A 25,067-nucleotide genomic window follows, 5' to 3' on the forward strand; every position below is an offset into this window, starting at 1 on the left:
GCGGTAAGGGGGCGTGGTCAGCGTAGCTGGGCGAGCCCTCGGCAGAGGAAAGGCGGCGTTGCCCTGGCAACAGTCGACCGCGTCAGCCTCCAATCGGCTGGGCGGCAGTCTGCGCGCTCGAGAGGAGTTTTAACTAGCAAAGTTTAAAATCACGTTATACACAAATCGCTTGCCCTCACAATGCACGTGACGTTTCGACGCGTCTGTTCACTATGCACGTCATTACATCGCATGCGCTTTGACATCGAATGCTTTTAGAGCGCAAGGGATGTAATGGACAGGTCGTGCGCCGGGACACAGACAACGGGGAGACAATGCTGGAACCACAACGAGAGACAGGTAAGGAGGACGATGCTGGACTCCTAGTGTTTTAGGGTTTAGGGTAGTTGAGGGGGAGTGTAGTGGGGGTAGTGTTTTAGGCTTTAGGGATTAGGGTTTAGGGCTTAGGGTTGAGGACGTAGTATATGGTCGTGTTTTAGGCTTTAGGCTTTAGAACTTAGGGTTGAGGAAGTAGTATATGGTAGTGTTTCAGACTTTAGGGTTTAGGGATTAGGACTTAGAGTTAATGGTAGTGCAGGGGTCAGTTTTTGGCTTTAGGCGTTAGCGCTTAGGGTTAATAGTAGTATAGGGTACTGTTTTTGGATTTTGGGGTTAGGGCTTAGGGTTAATAGTGTAGGGTACTGTTTTGGGCTTTCGGGGTTAGGGCTTAGGGTTAATAGTAGTGTAGGGTACTGTTTTTGGCTTTCGGGGTTAGGGCTTAGGGCTGAGGTCGTAGTGTAGGGTCGTTTTATAGGCTTTAGTGTTTAGGGCTAAGGGTTGAGGGTAGTGTCAGGGGTCGTAGTGTTCTTGGTAGGTTGCTATATTAGTGTCTCGGGGGCCGTTTGGGCGAATTTTGCGATGTGATTGAATGTGTGGTATTTGTGTGCGTTGGGAAGGTATTTTGCATGCATGTGAAGGGAAAATGTGGTGTAATGGTTTGCGTGGTGAATGCATGTGATGTAATGGTGCATGCGATGTAAAAAATGCGATGTAATAGCATGTGTTGTTTTGGTTTGCGTTGTATGAACATATATCCTGGGAAATTAGCACTCTAAATAAAACAAATTAGGCATTTTAGATCCTGCTAAGCATGTTGTAAACTGTTGCCCCTTCCTCTAAATGTTAACCCGTGGCCCAGGCTCCCTGGTGAGACACAGCCTTATACTACTTACCTCAATACCAGACGCTTGAGCTCCTGCATCCAATAGTTTACTTTGAGTTGTCTCTAGAGATAGGCAAAAAATATTTAAAATGAGCAATTACTTTAATTACCAGGTGGTAGTCTCTTGATCTATCAGACTGTTTTATTGAATTATTGACTTTGGTTTCAGATCATTGCCAATTATAGGGTTTAATGTAAAACAATCAACGAACAACAAATGGAAATGATTCTCACCTGTTCACAATAACTCTAATATTCATCCATAGTCTATACAAATTTTATAAAGAGAGTGCCCAAACCTTTAAGGCGGGTAATCTCAGGAACCACAGCACCAATCACAACACTCAATACAGCATTGAAAAGGGCAGTTGCAGCAGAAGGACATAGGCTTTACAGATGCCCACCATATACATTTGAAAGTTAAAAGAACCTTACCAGCAAAGTAGTACCTTGTGGGCGTGGGCGTGGGCGGGGTGCGGCATGACGAGAAAAAAAAAACGTTCCTTAAACGTGTGCGTTGTGCTGGGGGCGTGTGCTGGGGGCGTGAACAAGGCCAATGGGCGCAGCAATTGCGAGCAGGAAGGGGTGTGGCCAATGGGCACGACAACCGCCAACAATCGCGCGGCACATCCCCAAAAAAAAGGCGTGCCTTGACGGCGTGTGGAAAACAAACGTGTGCGTTGGGCCGGGGGCGTGGCCAAGGCCAATGGGTGTGGCAAACGCGCTGGAGCAAGGGGCGTGGCCAATGGGCGCAGCAATTGCTGGGGCTTAGGCGGGGGCAGACGCGACTGATCGTGCCTGCGGGGACAATAACTGCACAGTATCCTGCGTGCTGTCATCCAGTCAACTCTCTGCATAAAGGACCGTGCCTGCGGGGACACTAACTGCAGCGTCTCCTGCGCGCTGTCACACACTCATAAACGACTTGACATCAGGCGCACAACATCAACCAGGGCTGGAGCCGGGCTCAGGCGGCGGATGACGCGACTAAGCGCGCCTGCTGGGACACTAAGCTTTTAACTGACTGCACTTTCCCACACGCGCAGCGTCTCCAGCGCGCGCTGTCGCCCACTCAACTCTCTGCATCAACGACTTTACACCACAAGCACAACATCAAACAAAACTGGAGTCGGTCCTCAAGCGGGGGATGACGCGATTCAGCGTGCCTGCAGGGACACAAAATTTACAACTGAATACACTTTCACACACGCTTACCTACGGAAGTGTAGTACATACACACTAGAGACATCTGCTAATACTTCTTACTGCGAGGTACACTCAGTATCTGCACACACATGCCTAACTATTGTGACACTTTATGCTTAAAATGTTCTCTACCGCGAGATTTTAAAATAAATTTCCCTTGCCTATTACACACATTCTATTTCATACCCGTACAACGTCTGGATGGGCTGCTAGTAATATTATTAAGAGAGAGCCCAAACCTTTGAGGCGGGTAATCTCAGTAACCACAGCACCAATCACAACACCCAATACAGCGTTGGAAAGGGCAGTTGCAGCAGAAGGACATAGACTATGCAGACGGCCACCATATATATATATTTTTTTTCCAGAGTTTTATATAGCGCGAACTTGACCCGAACTGAATCAGGTATCAGAGCGCTTTACATAGCACCAGTTACGTTACATGAGGACACACATTCATTTTTGTTAGGCACGGGGAGATTAAGTGATTTGCCCAGAATCACAGGATGTTTGGTGTCGTTACCAAGACTCAAACCCAGATCCCCAGGTCCGAGGTCGAGCGCCTTAGCCGTTAGGCCAACTCCTCTATACATTTAAAAGGTAAAAGAACCGTGCTAGCAAAGTAGTGCCTTGTGGGCGTGTCTGCGTTGTGCTGTGGGCGTGGGCGCGACTAACGCTGGGGGCTTGTGTTACGGCCATCACATCGTGGGCTGTGGGCGTGTGCTGGGGGCATGACAAATGCTGGGGCGTGACAAACGCTGGGGGCGTGTGTCCGCCCTTCATGCCATGTGAATCGTACATACAAGCACCAATTACGTTGCTGCACAGCATCAAGGGGCACGGTGGGGGCGTGAGAAACGCTGGGGGCATTTGTCCGGCCTTCATGCCATGTGAACGCAATTGCGCCGCATCAAGTGGCACGCTGGGGGCATGAGAAACGCTGGGGGCTTGTGCTACATTCCGCCCTTCATGCCATGTGGGTCGTATATTAATCAGAAGATCGTCTGGTGTTGCCGTGTGCTGGGGGCGTGACAAACGTGCTCACCTGGAGGCCTGGTAAGTAACGTTACTGCAGCCTCTCCTGCGCGCTGTTACTGAACTCTCTCATTCAACGAAATTACACGCGCCTGCTACCATCAACCAGGGCTCTAGCTGGGCTCAGGCGGCGGATCAGTACACTAATTACACGCGCCTGATAACTTCAACCAGGGCTGCAGCTGGGCCTTAAGCGGGGGAACACGCACCTGCTAACATCAAACAGGCCTGCATCTGGGCCTCAAGTGGGGGAACACGCGAATGAGCATGTCTGCGGGGACAATTACTGCAGCCTCTCCTACTCGCTGTCACTCAACTCTCTCATTAAACGGATTTACCCGCGGCTGATAACTCTCTCATTCAACGACATTACACGCGCCTACTAACATCAACCAGGGCTGTAGCCAGGCTCAGGCGGCGGATCACTACACCAATTACACGCACCTGGTAACATCAACCAGGGCTGCTGCTGGGCCTTCTCCGTCCCTATTCTAATGAAACAAAAAATTTTGTCTACCGCGAGATTTTAAAATAAATTGCCCTCGCTAAATACACACATTCTATTTCATACCCGGACAACGTCGGGACGGGCGGCTAGTACTATATAAATTTCTTCTGTGTTTACTATAAGACACAATGACTCGTGGGACCTGGAATAGCAGTGCAACAAGATGAGTGTCATAAAGATGCGGCATGCATCCAGAGAAGTGTCTTCTCCCTATTGCACCCTAGTCCACTTAAAGAGATCACAGTGGAATTCACAGTCAGAATATTATAAAGAGCATACTTGCTGGCCAAATAAACCTAGAGGTAGAGATCAGTAGCATGATAAGAAACACTCAAACAGAAAAGAGAAGGGCCAGAATGCTCACCAACAGGGGTTGGAAACACAAGGGCACCTAGTGCTGTTCATGCCAAGAGGCTGCATCGGTACTCAGTTTGTAAACCAGAAGCCATCCTTTCAGGAACATCATACCAGCGAGGGCATATCCATACATAGCAAGATATCTTTTAGTTCTCAAAGTCGAGAACCTAAGGTACATTCTAGAGACAACCTCTCACTAGGACAATTGGACCTAGACCTACAGAAATGTTTTAGCAACTGTTGGAACTGAAAAACATCCTGTTAGTCAGTTTTCTGGTATTCAAATCTAGATAATTTCCTGCCTGGTAGTCTATGCCTATTCTATGGTTCCAAAAGTTTCAAAAACTTTGGACGCTCAATCGGGAAAAAATAGTTCAATGATGATGAAGCCCTGGGGTATTAAATCATATTAACATAACATAACCTAAGCCTATTGCTTTATGTTTACAAATATTTTGCCAAGATGCAAACCATGAATATTGAGGCCTGTAACCAAGATGCTCGTTTGCAGGGTAAAATCTAGGTTTAAACTGAGGTGTATGTAAATAGGAATCCAAATACTGGATCGACGAGGCAGGAAGTAGAGAATAAAGATTGTAAATTTAGGCTACCCAGATATATACCAGACTGCCAACATAGATCAGATTTTGGTCTCTAAATCCAGGCTGATAAACCAAAGCAGTCCAAAGCCTTCCCTTGTCATAAGTGTTTGAGAATATATTCTCCATCATAACATTTGACAAAGTACTACAAATAAAGATTTACTTGTTTGTATTGCACTGCATTTTGGAAATCACTTTCCTGTTTAGCATCAAAACTAGTTTTTTTTGTTTAAATTTGCTTTATTGAATTCCAGTGCATCAAACATAGTACAATCTGACAAACATTGTCCCTGAGGGCAACCCTGCGAGCCAGTGCTGTACCACTCTCCTGCATCGCTGAGGAAGCTACGTGAGCTACCGGGTGATACTGTGTGTCCATGCAAGCAAGTAGCGGAAAGCCCTCAGTCAGTAGTGTGTCCAGATGCCCCATAAATAAACAACCTTCCCCCCAATTCCAACCCCCCAACTCCCACCCACCCCCACCTCTCCGGTGTGTCGCTTCTGTCTTCTTGATGGTGATCTGGTACTTTGCTTTTGTGGGTTCTAACTTGTGGTGTCGTCTCTCCTGGCAGGTTCATCTGTGAGTCGTGATAACCTGAGGTATTTCGGGCACGTGAGTTCTTTGAATTCCCCAGCTAGCAATGCAAGGAAGGGTTGCCATATAGTGGTAAAAGAGTCTGAGGTTTGAGTTAGGGTCGCTTGGATCTGCTCCATACCCAGTATAAACCAGAGCCTGTGAAGCCAGCCTCGATATAGCCTATCCAGCGTCAAGTACCAGTAGTATGCAATCTTAACGGCAGACTCCCTACTTGCCACATTCCTGGCGGTGTGGTGGGCTCTATGATAAATATCGCGCCACTCTTTGTCTGTGAGGGTCCTTCCTAGCTCTGATTCCCAACACTTCTGGCCAGCAGAGCGTGGGATAGAAAGGGGTGGGCTTAACATTTTATATAAATCTGAGATCGCCTGTCTGTCAGACTTTTTCGTGATGAGCCATTTCTCATATGTTGTGAGACAACGGCTCACATGGGGCAACATGTCTCATTGCGTTAGCCAATGACGGATCTGGAAGTATTGAAACCGATGCGGCGTTACCAGAGTGTACATCTCCTTCAGGGTATTGAACTGCATAAAGCCGTCCAGATCAAAAACGTGACCCGCAGACCTGCATTCCGAGGCTTGCCATGGGCCAAACGCATGAGGCTCCATCCCGGGGGTAAACGCCGGGTTGTCCAACAGAGGCGTAACAGGTGAGGGGAAAGTAGTGAGGCCTCTACGGACGCTACCGCGTCCCACACCTTAAGGAGCGAACAAGTGATTGGCGACTTTTTGAGATAAGACAGTCTGTCTGAAGTTCTGAACGGTTCAGGAAGGGGACCTTCCAGAGCGAAATTCGAGCCATTGCTCTGTCCTGGAAAACCCACCTCTTTTCCGAGTTTGGACAATTCCATTCCAAGAGGCAACGAAATTGTGTCGCGTGGAAGTGTCGAAAAAGGTCAGGGATGCCCAAACCTCAAAACTAGTTTTGATGGAAATCATACTTGTTATATGAATAAAGAGTAAGGCAGTGAAGGCAACAACAGAGAATGTATGGGCACATGCATGAGCAGAGGAGACATTAACAAAGGAGGTGTCCATAAACAGTCATTGTTGGAGGGATTGTGTGGGAACATGGGCAGTTTGCAGGCAAGAGGAAAGAAGGGATGAGAAAAAAAGGAAGATGTATGGCCACAGGGTGTGAGGAGGTGATTAGTGTTTACTGATGAGGCATGGCAGAGGAAGCAGAAACAGAAACGAACTACAGCAGTGTGAATAGAAGATGCATCGACAGAGAAAGCATTTACAAGGTTCTGAGGAAAGTTATGAGTAACAGAATGAGCTTGGAGACAAGAGCAAAGGTTATGTTCAGAGGATCCATGGACAGTGGATATGCATTCATGTGATTTATCAGCAAGGCATGGATAGAAACTGGCAATAGCAGTGGTACGGGCATAGGTTGAACTAGCAATGCACAAGCAGAAGCAGCATTGGCAAAGGAGGCAATATAGAGATATGTGAGGAGGGCACAGTTGTAAGCAAAAGTGAATAGTACAAGACAATAACCAATGAACAACTTCACTCTTTCAATTACAGTTACATCTTTAGACTAAAAAATAAATGGGGTTTGAGTATTTACCAATCTAGTACTCACCAAGCAGGAGAAGTAGCTCATTTGCTGTCTGTTTAGCTGCTTGCCCTTTGTGAGACAGAGGTTCCTGGACAGAGATCTGCCAAAGAAAAGAAGACAATATTTAGTGAGGGGGCGATTATCATTTATGGTCCCACATACTGTAATGTGCAGAACAAGAGGATCTCTGATACTGTGGATAACAGAGCTGTGTGTAGTTAAGACCTTCCTCACAATCCCAGCTCTCTTTCAGGAGCCGAAATGCGTATTTATTACCCCAAATATTTTGGTAACTCTGGGTCCAAGTTCTTATTCTCATTCTAGGGAAAACTCAGGATAGCCAGAATTTGAAGCGGGATAACAGTCAAGAATTATAGATTCTGGGGCCCGGTATCCTCAAACCAATTTGCAGCCAGCTCATAATGAGGCCACCGTGGAAACCGGTCCTCGGAAGCTTGTTTCCGGTCCAGGGAAGGCATGGCTTGGCAGTTCGGGCTGGACTGTTCCCATGAGGCACAGGGTCAGACTGATTTGCATATAGCCATGTCGGAACTGTGGTGGCAGAGTGGGCTAAAGAACGGTGATGGATTAAACCCAGATCTTTTGACTGGGTGTGAGTGTTTGATTGGTTCAGATGCTCCGTCCATCACCACCCCCTTTTGTACCGCTTTGGCCGCCATAAGTGAGGCAGGGTATGCTCAGACGTGAGTCCCTTGCTCACTTTGCCACTGGATTCAAGCAAGCCGGGCTGAAGACGGCTGTAATGCCAGAAACCGGTCCTCGGAAACTTGTTTCCGGTCCAGGGAAGGCATGGCTTGGCAGTTCGGGCTGGACTGTTCCCATGAGGCACAGGGTCAGACTGATTTGCATATAGCCATGTCTGAACTGTGGTGGCAGAGTGGGCTAAAGAACGGTGATGGATTAAACCCAGATCTTTTGACTGGGTGTGAGTGTTTGATTGGTTCAGATGCTCCGTCCATCACCACCCCCTTTTGTACCGCTTTGGCCGCCATAAGTGAGGCAGGGTATGCTCAGACGTGAGTCCCTTGCTCACTTTGCCACTGGATTCAAGCAAGCCGGGCTGAAGACGGCTGTAATGCCAGAAACCGGTCCTCGGAAGCTTGTTTCCGGTCCAGGAAAGGCATAGCTTGGCAGTTCGGGCTGGACTGTTCCCATGAGGCACAGGGTCAGACTGATTTGCATATAGCCATATCTGAACTGTGGTGGCAGAGTGGGCTAAAGAACGGTGATGGATTAAACCCAGATCTTTTGACTGGGTGTGAGTGTTTGATTGGTTCAGATGCTCCGTCCATCACCACCCCCTTTTGTACCGCTTTGGCCGCCATAAGTGAGGCAGGGTATGCTCAGACGTGAGTCCCTTGCTCACTTTGCCACTGGATTCAAGCAAGCCGGGCTGAAGACGGCTGTAATGCCAGAAACCGGTCCTCGGAAGCTTGTTTCCGGTCCAGTGAAGGCATGGCTTGGCAGTTCGGGCTGGACTGCTCCCATGATGCACAGGGTCAGACTGATTTGCATATAGCCATGTCTGAACTGTGGTGGCAGAGTGGGCTAAAGAACGGTGATGGATTAAACCCAGATCTTTTGACTGGGTGTGAGTGTTTGATTGGTTCAGATGCTCCGTCCATCACCACCCCCTTTTGTACCGCTTTGGCCGCCATAAGTGTGGCAGGGTATGCTCAGACGTGAGTCCCTTGCTCACTTTGCCACTGGATTCAAGCAAGCCAGGCTGAAGACGGCTGTAATGCCAGAAACCGGTCCTCAGAAGCTTGTTTCCGGTCCAGGGAAGGCATGGCTTGGCAGTTCGGGCTGGACTGTTCCCATGAGGCACAGGGTCAGACTGATTTGCATATGGCCATGTCTGAACTGTGGTGACAGAGTGGGCTAAAGAGCGGTGATGGATTAAACCTAGATCTTTTGACTGGGTGTGAGTGTTTGATTGGTTTAGATGCTCCTTCCATCACCACCCCCTTTTGTACCGCTTTGACCGCCGTAAGTGTGGCAGGGTATGCTCAGACGTGAGTTCCTTGCTCACTTTGCCACTGGATTCAAGCAAGCCGGGCTGAAGACGGCTGTAATGCCAGAAACCAGTCCTCGGAAGCTTGTTTCCGGTCCAGGGAAGGCATGGCTTGGCAGTTCGGGCTGTACTGTTCCCATGAGGCACAGGGTCGGACTGATTTGCATATAGCCATGTCTGAACTGTGGTAGCAGAGTGGGCTAAAGAACGGTGATGGATTAAACCCAGATCTTTTGACTGGGTGTGAGTGTTTGATTGGCTCAGATGCTCCATCCATCACCACCCCCTTTTGTACCGCTTTGTCTGCCATAAGTGTGGCAGGGTATGCTCAGACGTGAGTCCCTTGCTCACTTTGCCACTGGATTCAAGCAAGCCGGGCTGAAGACGGCTGTAATGCCAGAAACCGGTCCTCGGAAGCTTGTTTCCAGTCCAGGGAAGGCATGGCTTGGCAGTTCGGACTGGACTGTTCCCATGAGGCACAGGGTCAGACTGATTTGCATATAGCCATGTCTGAACTGTGGTGGCAGAGTGGGCTAAAGAACGGTGATGGATTAAACCCAGATCTTTTGACTGGGTGTGAGTGTTTGATTGGTTCAGATGCTCCGTCCATCACCACCCCCTTTTGTACCGCTTTGGCCGCCATAAGTGTGGCAGGGTATGCTCAGACGTGAGTCCCTTGCTCACTTTGACACTGGATTCAAGCAAGCCGGGCTGAAGACGGCTGGAATGCCAGAAACCGGTCCTCGGAAGCTTGTTTCCGGTCCAGGGAAGACATGGCTTGGCAGTTCGGGCTGGACTGTTCCCATGAGGCACAGGGTCAGACTGATTTGCATATAGCCATGTCTGAACTGGGGTGGCGGAGTGGGCTAAAGAACGGTGATGGATTAAACCCAGATCTTTTGACTGGGTGTGAGTGTTTGATTGATTCAGATGCTCCGTCCATCACCACCCCCTTTTGTACCGCTTGTTGGACCTCATGTCAACTTCCTAAGCAAGTAATGCATCTAGGCAGACTATATGACATCATTATCAAGATCTTTCCTTCCCACACACCAAGCTGTTGACCCAGTCTCATTTGCACATTTGGGTTTGCAACTTCTATCAAAAGCCTAACCTTAAACTTGTAGGCAAACCGGTTTTAGGCAAAAGCTCTCAATATGAACACTGAGAATTTTAATATTCATGTGTTAATGCCTTTTTTAAGTTCCCCTCTGGTCATCATCTTATTGTGATTGGGATCAGATATTGAATGTGAACGGTATGGTAATGGCCATACAAATCTAGTAAGTGGATGAGTATTCAGATTCTGGCCACTAGCACAACCTTAACCCATCGCTTCTTATGAGAGTGAATCGCAGACCGCAAATTGTGAACAATTTTTCCAGAAGTAACAGTACTCACATCCCCTTCTTTATGATAACAATGGCCTCTTTCCAGTTAGAAAGGAATAGATCCTTATTGAAAGTCAACATTTCATTACTAACATCACAGTGACAGCAATCATTACAAAGACTGAACAGGATATTATGATTATAAATTGGGTACTCAGTGCTGCTAATTTGTAGAGCATTTACAATTTGACCACAACAGATGAGCTCTTTTCAAAATCTTGAGTAATTTAAGACTTTTATCCATTACTACATTTGCCTTAGTTCACACCCTGTTTTACTCACTTAAGCATTACTATTATAGATCTAGTGGGTGTTAATTTCGACTCTTCAGCAGAGAAGCTAGGTGTTGACCTTTTTTACCAAGTGAATTGAGAGACAGAATATCTTTGTCATTCCTTGGCTGTAGACAAGTGAATCTCCTGCTATAGACCCAGTGACTGGAATTCTGTGATCCTTGCTATGAAAAAAGTGCGTAATGATATCACTCACGAGCTAGGGAAATCACCACCTTTGGAAACAGCGGATTACCTTTAAAGTGTTGTGCTTTAAAGACAATGGGTGCCTACAAGGGATTTTGTTGACAAAAAACTTGCATTATTTAAAATTACTCTGGAGGTGAGTCCTAGGGGAACATACTCTGAAATGTCATTAGACAACACAACTAAATGCAAGTTGAGAGCACAAAAACACGGTGTATGTTCCTGTAGGACTCACCTCCAGAGTAATTTTAAATACGTTTTTTGTCAACAAAATCCCTTGTAGGCACCCTGAACCTTCCATTGCTGTATCACCCAGGCCTCCAACGGTCCACTGGGTTTCCCAATTCATTTACTCCTAAAGACAATTGGTAGCATTTTCAGTACTCAGTGATGGAGGTAATATGGGACTTTTTTAGTGTTCTCTCATGAGAGGTGTCAATGAAAGGGCAGGAGTGGAGTCCACATCTCTACTATCTAATCAGGATTTGTGTCCATCACACCAACTGATCATCTTTATTGTTGAGAAGATACAGTGATTTCATGATAGAAGTATCCTCAAAAAATCCCCTACCATATTATGCAGTGCTGCAAACCCTTCCGGTAAAGAAGCCTCCTTGCAAGCTTTTCTGACACCAGCTCTGAGGAAATGTTCGAGAGGCTGAATGGAAAAGAACATGAAATTAATAAGGGGGAAGCCTTTAGGAAGAGATCACTCATCCATAAGGCTTTCAATTTCATTTAGCACATTCATTTCCAACTATATTAAATGATTACTGCACATAAACAACAGATCTTGACCAATTAAGCAACACAATCAAAGCCATCTGACACCACTTGGGACATGGCCCTTCCTCGTGATGAATAAGCATCACTTTAAACATTTGAGGAAATGATCAAGCTCCATCTTCAGGAAAGGAGTTCAAGGCAGTCAAAGGGATTGAAGTAATCTAGATTCTTATGGTGGACAGGCAATCCACACTCTCAAGGGGGTCAGTGGTTGACTGGGGAGAGGTAATCAGTATCACCACGAAGGAAGAAGTGATCAGAAGCTTTACAGAGTGAGAATCCTCAAGAGGTAGGAGAGTATGATCTTCTGTGGCAAGTGAAGTTCATTCAGGATCCCAAGAGATTTGATGCAAATACCCAAAAGGGATGTATGACAATACAACGCATGCTTTTACATCGCATGCTTTTACAACGTGGTTTTTACAACGCATACCATTACAACGCATAGTGCTTTTGGGCGCTGGATAGTGAATAGTTTAATTTACTATTCCAACTCCAGTCCCCGTGGATAGTAGGGAAGGTGTTGGATAGTACATTAAACCTATTCCCTATCCTAGAGTGCCCCCCAGAGCAATGCGTTGTAATGGTTTGCGTTGTAAAAGTTGCGTCGTAAAGGCACTGCGTGGTAAAAGTTGCCTTGTAAAGGTTGTTCACCCCCAAAAGGGAGAGGTGATCAGAATTCTCAGAGGGGAGAGTTGATGAGAATCTTAAGATAGAAGTTGTTGATAAGACTGCTCTGGGGGGAAGGGTGACATTGGGTGTTACAAAGTGTATATGGTAAGTTTCCAAGCTTCTAGATTTTTTCAATAGGACATTTACGAGGCACATGTGAACTACAGTTATTAGGAAAACATACAAGGACAGTTTTAAAAAAAATGTGAAAACCTTTTCCAAAGTATATAAACCAACTCATGAAAAATAAGGTAGATGCTGGTCCAACGATGGAGGTTGAAGGGAAGATGTGATCTGGATCCCTAGTAGGGGTCCATGATTAGAATTCTTATGGTTGGTATCAAGTATAATTATACCACTAAATCCAGTTGGATATTGTTACTGTCTCAATATGGGGATTATAGAAAAAGGAAAAATAAGTTATACATTAAAAAGTTGTGAACAAGTTTGTTTTAACTCCTGGTGAGGCAGGAAGGCTAAGAAAGCGAAGGAAGAAAAAATGAAATGGTCTTGATTCAAAGTTTAACTTTTTTGACACAATGAATATCCAAAAGCATTACTTTCTTCTATGTAGTGGTGCAGCGACCACACATAAAGGTAGTTTCTCCTAAGAAAATTGAAAATTAAAGGGTTTTAAAAATAATGCACCAGTGTAAATAATTTCCATCTGCACTACTGTGAAACTCACTATCATAATCTGCTATTTCGCTGTGAGTCTAGGAAGGGAAAATAACAAGGACTCGAATTTTGAGGGCAATAACAAATGGGAGTCACATTTCATTTACTGTACTTGTTTTCCCCCGGGATTTTGATGGAACATAATAGAGCTGCCATATTCCTCCAAACCTCATGATTCCAATGAGACCTGTACCATCATAATTATTGTGCCACTTGTAATCAAGGCCCAACTATGATATCCCTGGTGAAAAAAAGAGAAGACCCAGATAATGACTACTCAGATCTGTGCTACAGGTCAGATGTGTCAAAAGCTATAGAAAAATCCAGCAGAGATCTGAAAGACAAGCAGAGAATTCCCCAAACACAACATTTTCTCACTAGACACCCCCTTATGATTCTCTTCGATACATTATGGACATAATTCATACAAACATGCAGTAGATATTTCTGAGGGGTACATTTGCCCCAGACATACCTTTATCAGGCCAAAGGTGTTCTCTTTAGGCAGGCTTGCCTGGAGGTATAATACCTCTCGGAACACTCTTGGTAGTTCCAAAGCCAGCTGGTCTGGGGGAAGCAGAGTCGCCATTGGGCCAAGTGTCAGTAACACCTGTTCACGGATCTACAGGAAGTAACACAGAAGAGAGTACATGCCTCTGACCTCTGTATGTGTGAAGCAAGGGGACACTGATTGTTTTTGTATGGCAAAATACTTGTGGTGGAGACACATTATTATGCATAGATATAAAAAGAGTAATGTCATGGGTAAAGTTGTACTCATATGCCTGCATTCAGGAAGTTCTTACCATAGTCAGTAGGTAACATTTCTTTCCTAATTGGAGAAGTCACAGTTTCTTGTTTTATTTATCCCATGTTACAATCACTTTACAGAGGAAGCTAACTTGCCCCATGCTCAGAAGGCCCACGTAACTTGATTTACTCCCATGTCTGGAGTTAGGCCCACATGCATCAAAGGAATAACCGGTCACAAACGGGCAGATTCTCAGAATCTGTCCTTATGCGACCGGAATTTTTGCATTTGGGATGTATCATCCCAAATGCAAAAATTGCAAATTGCGATTGCACTTAAGGAATCGCAAATTGCGATGCCTTGAATGCAATGCAAGATGCCTTTTAAAATATCAATTTCGCTATTTGGGTCTGCAATTTACCGAGAAATTATACCAGATGGTAAATAGCGAAAACTTTGAAAAATGCACTAAAGTGCATTTTTCAAAATTATACGTTACACACACACATGCCCTTGGGGCATGTGTGTGCGCAACTTGTGTGCACAGATCAATTTCAGGGGTGCAACAGGGTGTCCTTTTGACACCCTTACACCCTTGAAATTGCATGCACAATTTCCCATTCTTCCTAGGAATGAATTGGAAGCCATTCCTTAATTGCGACTTGCAATTTGTGAGTCACAATTGAGGAATATTTAGGATCACTAATTTTATAGCAATACCTACATGCATAGGCTTTTGTGATTCCTTAATTTTGATTCCTTAATAATCGCAATTTAGGAATCACAAAAGCCTACCTTGATGCATGTGCCAGTTAAAGTCTTACTTTCTGATAATGGTTAAATAGTATTGTGACAACTTCTACACATGAAAGACAGCATGGCATATGCCTATGAGTAAATTCAGACGTGATAGGTAGAATGGATTAACCTGAATCATTTGTACTTTGGGTTGAATTCTAATCCATCACCCTTTTGCTCAGTTGCCACTACAGCTAATAATCAACCTGTTTGCAAATCATCCTCGGTCCTTCTACAATAGGAACATTCCATTTGAAGCTAGTATGTTTGCCCTGCATGTGAGTATATGCAAAATCAGACCAATGTAAGGCTGACTGGGACTCATTAATGCCGCTCTGAATATGGCCTATGGCATCCCCATGTTGATGCAGTCATCATGATAAGCAATTAGGACGTCCCACTTAGAAACAAAAGTGATGAATGGAGTGCTAGATTTAATTTAAACCATTGGTAATTAATTGGGATGGAATTCAAGTCCAAAGTATTTTGTTGACTTTGTTACTAAAGACTGTCAGAGACCAACCGCATGGTATCAGTCTGAGCCATCTTCCAGTAGTAGCAGCCAAGACCTGTTTAGTTTTTCTCAGTGAAGCACCATAGATGCTCACTCATTGACAGCTGCATGCTATTTATTACCACTGTTCATGCAGAGAGAGGGGCATCATGATCCTCACAAGGCTCATCTTTTGTGAAACATGGCCCCTTCCTCAAATGATCCATGGTGATAAAAGAAGGGTTGGCCTAACGGCTAAGGCGCTCGACCTCGGACCTGGGGAACTTGGTTCGAGTCTCCGTAACGACGCCAAAAACCCCCTGTGATTCTGGGCAAATCACTTAATCTCCCCGTGCCTAAAAAAAAATGAAAGTGTGTCCTCATGTAACGTAACTGGTGCTATGTAAAGCGCTCTGATAACTGATTCGGTTCGGTTCAAGTTCGCGCTATATAAAACTCTCTAAAAAAAAAATATATATATTTGCCACTTTTGCACATTTTTATAATGATAATGTATGTGGTACTGGTGTTTCAGTAGATATTAGTAGCCTGCTTTGTCTCTCTCATGAATCCGTTCTGACTTGAAAACTTACCTTGCACTTTTCCTTGGTGTTCATGCATGGTATGTCAAGATAGACCTTGCAGATAACATAGCCCTTCAAATATTGCGGAACAAGCTTTGATTCTGTGCTCCGGGCAAATGCCCAAGTTAAGGATTCAAAGGCTGCAGAGAAAATACAAATCAGTTCTGTCAGTTGCCCACTTATGCTCTCTCTATACCTGATGGGAACCCTACTCTACTAGGAAAGCTAAGGCCTGTTGCCCTTAAAAATACTACGAGCAAGTGCATGCCCCGTCTTGGTTTCAGTTTCAGATGGCATGAACCTCTTATGCCGCCTTCCATGAACTATGGAGAACAGAGGGATGATGTGCATTTATCAATTTTACATACAATGTACAGAATCTGTTCATTTCATGAAGAAAAGCGAAATAATTTCTCAGAGATGAATTCAACACCCAGAAGATTTTGGAAAAATTCTCAGCCAAACTCTGCGGCTGTTGTTTAAAATGATACATACAATTATATCAAATTATCCCTGGTGTTTTCTGAAAAATTGCAAGTATTCTTGTAGTGGGTGCTCACTCCATTCAGTATCAGAGAAGCTTCCAAATACTAGTTTATACTTACCACGGCAGAAATACCAACAGTGAGCGAAAGTTCTTGCTTTCTTCATGATGGGTAGAAAGCGTTCAAGGATTAAACTCTCAGAGTACTTCATTATGGACACTGTGAGGTGACAACAAAAAACACAGCTCAGACTGGTTACATAGTGGAAGCAAAAACCTGTGGTGCCCGGGTGTACACAGGTGCCACAGCAGCAGAGATGGGAGTCCTGTAGTGCCCTTCAAACTGAAACATACAACAGATAGACCTTAGGACTGGGTTGCACTTTGAACGGAATGGTTTGCGTTGCTCCCTGGGCGGGTGGACGTCTCCAATTGCACTCCTTTATATTTCAATAAAGTATTCACTCTTTTAAATTATTTTCCAAATCAATTTTATTCATTGTTGCTTTTTAATCCATTATGTCACATTACTTTCTTCAGTAATATAAAAATGTGTTCTTTTTACACATTAATGCCTTATCATGCCCAAAGGAGTACAATTGGAGATGCCCTCCCTCCCAAGGAGCAACGCAAACCATTCATTGAATTCATTCTCATACTCAGGAGGATTTACCAATTTGCACCAACGACCATAACACCAATTAAAATAACATAAGTACACGGGTGAGCAACAGTCCTTCCCGGTTTGGATCCAATATATGTACTTTGAACTGACATGGGTGGGACAATATTTTCATTTCAATTAACTTTATTTCGTTCTTTTTAGACCATAAAAGTACATAAAATATAACACATTTCCATCCAAATCATAGCGATAGCGTTCTTTGTCACAGTGGATTGGGAGGAAAACGTCACAAAGTTACCCAGATCCATCCTATATTTACATTAAAAACAATGAATTCATAATACAATAAATATTAAACAATATTCAAACAGTTAAAATCTCTGTAATAGAAAAAAAAATTGGAATTACGCACCTCAAAAAATCACTAATTAGGCAACAACAAGTACTATCTGATTGGTCCACAAGATTAATATTTAGAAGATTCATCACTGGGTTAATTTTTTTTAACAATTTAAAGAATTTTTAAAAAACAAATCATGTCTAATAATACAAAAGAATAAAAAGATATCAGAGTTTCAAACCCTTTTTTAGCTCTAATGACCATCACACCAGCGAGGAATCTAGATACACAAAAAACCACCAGTTGTGAGGTATCAGACTTCAACAGACGTTCTGCCTCTCTGCAGTGCCTTACTTTCAAGGAGATGCAGAGTGGTTTAATCCATCTTTGTCTAGGAATGTCGTATGAGGGGCAGAAGAAAAAAAATATGTGCATCATCCTCCTTGACATCAATCAGATGTTTACAATAAGTGCATTTATCATAATCTTGATCATTACTAACCCATTTTGATTTCTTATCGTTTGTTTGTAAAACCCCGTATCTAAATTTCAGGTACAATGATTTGGCAATTTGTGGACTTATCTCGTCCATCAGTGGTTCAAATTGGGGTATATCTTTGAGCAAGACAAATGATGTAGTTAAGCAACCTAAACTGGAGTCATGCTGAAAAGTACTACTCATATAATTCCAGAAGGATAGCTTAACAACCTTACTACATACCATGGTCAAATCTGAGGGTACATCTCAATACTGTGTTAGACATATTTTTTTAAACCAGGTCGAAACGTGGTGCAAACACGGAATGGCTTTTAAAAGACCAAAGCTCATTATCTTTTGCAGACCCCTTTTATAATGTACGAGCTCCACCGTTGACCAAATTCTTACCCAAAATAGAAGGGGGAGTAGTACAGCAAGATTATCAGTACGTTTTAGATGAGGTCAAGTATTACCGGAAGCATCGGGGTTCTATTGGGTATAGACAGTAACTTACGAATAAATCTGTTTTCTCCAATTTCAAAGTTACGTTTACAATGTGGGCCCCAAAGTTCTGCCTCATACAAAACTGCTCACTGAGCCTTAAATTTAAAAACCTTAATGGCTGGAGAAAACCTTAGATATACTCCCTCCATGCTTCATGGAAATTGGAGTACAGTTTTGAATAAAAATTAATCTATTTTTTTCCAGTTGCGGTTTCCAGGTCATTATTTAATCAAGTGTGATACCTAAATAGTTAAAACTATGTACATATTCTAGTCTTTGGCCATTTAGCTCTAGATTCTTTTTAAAAGACTTACGTGAATTGATAGACATATATTTAGTTTTACTGGGATAAATTTCAGGCCCTTATTAGTGCAATACGAATGGAAAGAGTTCAGCAGGTTTTGAAGGCCACTGGGGGTTTGTGAGATTAAGATGGTATCATATGCAAATAATAATACAGGTATCACTTTCCCTCCCAGCTTGAGAGAATCATTTTTACAGCTTTCCAGGAAGTTTGGGTTGTCATTTACATACAGTGTAAACAAGGTGGGCGCCAACACACAACCTTGTTTTACCCAGTTTCACTGGTATCTCCCTGGTAAGTTCTCCTCTTGGCCCCCATCGCACTTTAGCGTAATTCCCTTCGTGTAGCCTAATTATCTGCACAAGCAGTTCGATTGGTACCCCTAAGTCTCTCAGGCAACCCCAAAGGTCTACGAATGCAATATATAGGCTACCTTGCCTTAGGGTTATATATTTCCAGTACAAACATAAAAACCTGAAGACTTGGACAATAGTGCTAGTCTTCTTTCTAAACCCAGCTTGGAATTTTGAGAGTAAATCCACATCTTCTATCCAGGTCGATAAACGAGAAAGTAAATGCCTGGCAAATCATTTCTGTGGGATATCATTCAGACTAATGGGGCGATAATTTGCCGGATCATGTCTGTTTCCCTTTTTAAAAATTGTGACTATTTCTGCTCCCTTCCACATGCATGGAATTGGTTCAAAATTTGCTATTGCATTACAAAGTTGGTTAATATAAAAACCCCAAATATTCAAGTCATGTTTTAGAAGATCCCCAGGTATTTTATCTAGCCCTGGGGCTTTACCCGATTTAACTGACTCCAACATTAAAATCGTTTCATTTAGCGTGAAATTCAAATTGGCTGCCTTTGCTCTATTGGTCATATCCTCCGATAGGTCAAAGCAATCTCCATTGGATTCAGAATAGAGTGCAGAAAAATGGTCCACTCATGTATTTTCATCGAGAAATATGTCCCTTTGTATTCTCCCTGCCCTATTACCTTTGGCCATCAAATTCCAAAATCCGGCCTGGTCCTTAGCTTTAGTCGCACAAATTAAGTCTGCCCAGATCTCCTCATCCCATGACCTCTTTGCAACTTCTAGAATCTGTTTGTACATGCACCTTTTTTCCCTTATCTTGTCTATTTCTTAGCTCTGAATAGCCATAATTAACTCTTGCTTGGCTATTCTGCAGTCCCTGTTATACCATGGGTTACCACGATCAATCCTCTCAGATTCGCCTGACTTCCTTTCTTTTGGCGTTTTGCTTAGTACTGGTCCTAAGGCACTTACTAGCATACCATGCAGATCAGTCATCTTTATTTGATCTAATTTACTTTCTAGGAAAGGTGCAATGGTATCTGTAAAGGTTGAATAAATACTGGCCAGTGCTTTTTTGTTCCCCAGAATGTGTGGCCATTTTACAGCTCGGTTGTTTCTCTTCAGTATAGTTTCTGCAGAACCAAACTGGGATAGGAAAAGAAATTCTGGTGTAATCGACAGCCTCAAGGGTCGATGATCGCTCTCTACTCTGAGATCTATTTTAAGGTCAACCAAGTGGCTTCAGCGTCCCAATGACACTAGAAAATAATCTATGTTACTGCGCGATTTACCTCTACTGAACGTGCATGCATTGGGTCTGTCAGACAGGCTCTAAGGCTATGGGCCATTGTCAATCTTAGTAATTGTGTCACAGCTACTGTGCACTTGACCTCTTTATTACTTTCCATCTCTGGAATGTTGTAAGCCTGGTCTTCCACCTCCAGCAGATTACCAAAACCCGCTACAGGCTCAAAATTGGAATTGAAGTCACCTCCTACTATAATATTTGCTTTGTGCCTCAATAAATCAAGAGTGAGGTCCAACTGACTTATTAATGATGACTCGCGGTGTACGAGGCAGGGTCTATTGTAGATGTTAAAAAAATATACGACCCCGCCATTCTTTGCCATCAATTTAAGGCCCAGTATGTCTGGAGATGATACATCCAGAGGTGAGATAGTGATTTCCAAATAAACCCGGATCCAAATCACTAGTCCTCCCGACGGTCTTCGCTTTACTGAGGGACTCGCCCCCACCCAAAATGTTTTTAAACCGACTCTGTGGGGTATATCTAAGAGTAAATACAAAAGGAGGCACATAGTCAAAGAGTGTGTGTGCTGTCATGAAGTGCTGTGACAGTGAAATTCCACTGGGCTGAAAAAATTCCCATCAGCCCACCATTATGGCGGAAAGATCGTCATGTGGGATACGGATGATCTATTCCAAATCTCACCCAACACATCTATTGATGGTATAGAGACAGGGAAGTCACGATAGCCTTCTAGCCACAGTGTATTTCAGACGTGGTGCTGATGAGTGTGCAGTGCTCAGTGAAAAAATGAGTGCAAAAAAGATTTAAGAATAACTACCAGAACAGAAAATATGTTTATTGGGCACTGTTCTTAGTGTCATGATTAAAATATGCGCTATACAGTTTGAAAAATATAACTATAATATGGCGCAGTGCAGTGTGGTCAACATGTTTCAGCTGTCTAAGGATATTACCCAGCTTTCGTCAGGACCATGGTGTCAAAGGAGAGGCAACTGCAAAAGTATCATGTGGCAATTCAAATGATAGACAGTGCTCCTAACAGAAACTTGGAGCCCCAAATATTAGCTGGAGGAAAAATTGTGCAAACAACAAATGTAGTTTAAGAACTAATGTCCTTAGTGAACAAAACAGCATGACAGCCATCACACATGTAGTAGGGAGAAAAATCTTGCCACTGCATCAAGAGACAAAATGTTCTCTTGGCTCACAACCATTTAATAAAGATTTTTTTTTGTGATTTGTACTCACCCAGCATTATGTGGGAAGTAACCTCACCTCACCCGGCACCCGCTCGGGAAAATGAGGCCCCGCTCTGTTAAAAATAGGAGACATAGCTATAGTATATAATTTTACTTTGTGACAAAACTCCAAAGTAAAGTCTAGCTATCTTGAGGGTCATTTCCTGTATTAAAACATAACTCAGTAGTCTCAGAGGGTGTATCTAAGAGCCAGGTCTCTTGCAGAAGTATCACATCACTGGCCTCTATATATTCATTCCATGTTGGATCCAACATATTCTGCCTTAAGCCTGCAATGTTCCATGATACAACATGCAGGTTCAATATATTGCTATGGTGCCTGGGGCACAATAGATCGTTCCCCAGAGTCACAGTATTTAATGTTGGGTCACTGCTGACTAGCATATGGGGTGGGGAAGCATCATTTTTTACCGCTAGTTGGTCGCCGAAATCTTCTGCTATCGACTGAGATGGTACTTCACCCCTAGAGTCTCTTTGCCCATATAGCTGACAGTCCGCCACCATTCGTGGCTCAGGAACAAAACTCCGATCCAAAGAATCATCCTCCCAATGCACTGTTGGTATTTCCAGCTCAAAATGTAAAGACTTTGAATGTCAATCCAAATCCTCAAGGGTTGATAAGACCTGAAAATATTCAACGAGATCTTTGGGTCTAGATTACTGATATTTCCACTCTCCGTTGGTCTGTAAAAATAACCCAATGGTAAGACACTAATACTGGTATTCCCCAGATCAGTCACCTCTTTAGTGGCTAGGATAGCCCTAATCATATGTGGCCGTCTAAAGTTCACTACCACACAATCCCCTCTTATATTCTTCCTGAAGTCTCCCACCCAACCTACCCTACGGACCATCAAGATGTCAGCTCCTCTCATTGGATTAAAATGCCTAAACTTTGATAGCCAACTAATCACCTTATTTTTTAGGTTCAGCCAGTTCTCTTTCTGGTCCCTCCTGAGCACCGGTACACCTGCTAAAATTAGCATATAGGGGCATGATGCAGGTGGCAACTTTAAGACACCTTCATTAGGAGTTAAATCTGTGCTTTTCGGACTTTATACTAATGGTTTAACTGCATGGTCCCCGGGTCTGTCACAGACAGGGACGGGATATATTTTGCCTCTTAGTTCCTGATATGGCACACTACTGACTCCTACGTCTGTCCCCATTGAAACTGCTCTGTTGGCTAATGTCGGCTTATCATGTAAACTAGGTCCTTTCTTGTTCTTATTGCGACATATAATTATCTCTGGATCGAGCGGGATAGTCCTGCTCACTGCTTGTGCACAAGCGTTTGATAGATCTCTTTCCCCAAGGGTGCGGGTACTAAAAGGATAGCTACCGGAACTCAATTGACCCATAGCATTTTCCAATAGATCCAACTTTTCATTCAGCGGTTTTAAAATCTCGCTTATGTGGTCCACTAGATCAGATAGCAAACCTTCCTTGGCAGAATCCAGGGATCTCTTCACAATAGATTAGAGATCCCCGAGATAATTTGCTGGAAGGAAGTGATTCTGTTTGCCATGTGACTCTGTCTGGGTTGATACACTATTTACAAGAATTTTCGTTGTGTCCATGCTAGATTTTATTTTCCCTCCTTGTACAGAACCCACAGCAACCCTGGTTCTAGCCTTCCTGGGGGCTGGTGCTTTCTTTTTTGCACCCTTGCTATCTGTTTTTTTCACCGTTGCCAAATTTTGGTTCCTTAATCTAGTACCCATTGGTGAGCTAATTATATCATCAGTCCCTACAGAGTCAGACCGATTAGAACTATTAGGTGCCGGTCCAGCCTCCTTCTCTACATCTGGGGATATCAACAGGGAAATGTGTGGTGTGCCAGAGAGCCTAGGTGAGCACCTCTGTGTATGTGCTGGTTTGAGGGACAATCTCCTTTCAGCAATTTGAATCTCATGATTTAATAGAGATTCTGCCCTGATGATAAATGCGTCTAAAGTGGCAGCTGGCCTCTTGCGTTTGCTCATGATGCCTTCCCTTTACTACTGAAAACAATAGAAATAAAAATGAAAAGGGAAAATGAATAAGCAAACCCACGGCAAGGATTACAATAGTAAAAATAAGATTTAAACACTCTAGTGCTTAAAGTTTACCAAAATGCTAATTTCCCGGCTAGCAAAACGCAAATGTCAGAGGGGTGGCCCAGTCCAGTCTCTGTCAGGCTACGACGGGCACAGACGCGCCCTCTCTTGGCCTGGGCTTTGCCCAGGCACGCCCACGCGCGTCCCGCGCTGCGTGTGCGCTCCTCTGCTTATGAGCGCCTGCCTGGCGCTAAGCAGTGACCCGCTGGGACAGCGCCATTGCTGCCCCCTGGGAAATGAGGTCCTCCTGTGGTGCGCGACGATGGTAGTGCTGGCGGTGCGAGGTGGCAACGGCCGCGAAAGCTGCTGGCGTCCCCCTCAATTGCAGCCCAATTCAGCTGCTCACTTTGCCACTGGATTCAAGCAAGCCGGGCTGAAGACGGCTGGAATGCCAGAAACCGGTCCTCGGAAGCTTGTTTCCGGTCCAGGGAAGACATGGCTTGGCAGTTCGGGCTGGACTGTTCCCATGAGGCACAGGGTCAAACTGATTTGCATATAGCCATGTCTGAACTGGGGTGGCAGAGTGGGCTAAAGAACGGTGATGGATTAAACCCAGATCTTTTGACTGGGTGTGAGTGTTTGATTGATTCAGATGCTCTGTCCATCACCACCCCCTTTTGTACCGCTTTTGGTCGCCATAAGTGTGGCAGGGTATGCTCAGACGTGAGTCCCTTGCTCACTTTGCCACTGGATTCAAGCAAACCGGGCTGAAGACGGCTGGAATGCCAGAAACCGGTCCTCGGAAGCTTGTTTCCGGTCCAGGGAAGACATGGCTTGGCAGTTCGGGCTGGACTGTTCCCATGAGGCACAGGGTCAAACTGATTTGCATATAGCCATGTCTGAACTGGGGTGGCAGAGTGGGCTAAAGAACGGTGATGGATTAAACCCAGATCTTTTGACTGGGTGTGAGTGTTTGATTGATTCAGATGCTCCGTCCATCACCTCCCCCTTTTGTACCGCTTTTGGCCGCCATAAGTGTGGCAGGGTATGCTCAGACGTGAGTCCCTTGCTCACTTTGCCACTGGATTCAAGCAAGCCGGGCTGAAGACGGCTGGAATGCCAGAAACCGGTCCTCGGAAGCTTGTTTCTGGTCCAGGGAAGACATGGCTTGGCAGTTCGGGCTGGACTGTTCCCATGAGGCACAGGGTCAATCTGATTTGCATATAGCCATGTCTGAACTGGGGTGGCAGAGTGGGCTAAAGAACGGTGATGGAATAAACCCAGATCTTTTGACTGGGTGTGAGTGTTTGATTGATTCAGATGCTCCATCCATCACCACCCCCTTTTGTACCGTATTCAGCTGGGCGGCACGGCAACAAGGTCTCCGGTAGGCAACAAAGTTTACAGCGTCCCGCGCTGCGTGTGGGCTCCTCTGCTTATGAGCGCCTGTCTGGCGCTAAGCAGTGACGCGCTGGGACAGCGCCACTGCTGCCCCGTGGGAAATGAGGTCCTCCTGTGGTGCGCGACGATAGTAGTGCTGGCAGTGCGAGGAGGCAACAGCCGCGAAGGTTGCCCCGTGATGGGAGTCCGATTCAGCTGGGCGGCAGGGCAACAAAGTCCCTGGTAGGCAACAAAGTTTACAGCGTGGGACAATATAAAGATAGAGCCTTGGGGTGTACATTGACGTGAGATGGG

The 25,067-nt window shown here is 44.5% G+C and overlaps 1 protein-coding gene across 2 annotated transcripts in view; it reads right to left on the minus strand.

Annotated features, from left to right (window-relative positions):
* Positions 1–25,067, minus strand: part of LOC144761752 (uncharacterized) — a 136,321-nt gene that overhangs the window by 69,304 nt on the left and 41,950 nt on the right. For both annotated transcript variants that reach the window (XM_078647004.1, XM_078647005.1), the window contains 6 exons: positions 16,349–16,447; positions 15,753–15,883; positions 13,593–13,739; positions 11,553–11,639; positions 7,101–7,176; positions 1,212–1,264 (listed from right to left, as the gene is read on the minus strand). In XM_078647004.1, coding sequence (XP_078503130.1) covers positions 1,212–1,264; positions 7,101–7,176; positions 11,553–11,639; positions 13,593–13,739; positions 15,753–15,883; positions 16,349–16,447 — 593 coding nt within the window. The remainder of the gene's footprint in view (positions 1–1,211; positions 1,265–7,100; positions 7,177–11,552; positions 11,640–13,592; positions 13,740–15,752; positions 15,884–16,348; positions 16,448–25,067) is intronic.

The sequence above is a fragment of the Lissotriton helveticus genome, chromosome 6 (assembly GCF_964261635.1).
Source record: "Lissotriton helveticus chromosome 6, aLisHel1.1, whole genome shotgun sequence".
NCBI lineage: Eukaryota > Metazoa > Chordata > Amphibia > Caudata > Salamandridae > Lissotriton > Lissotriton helveticus.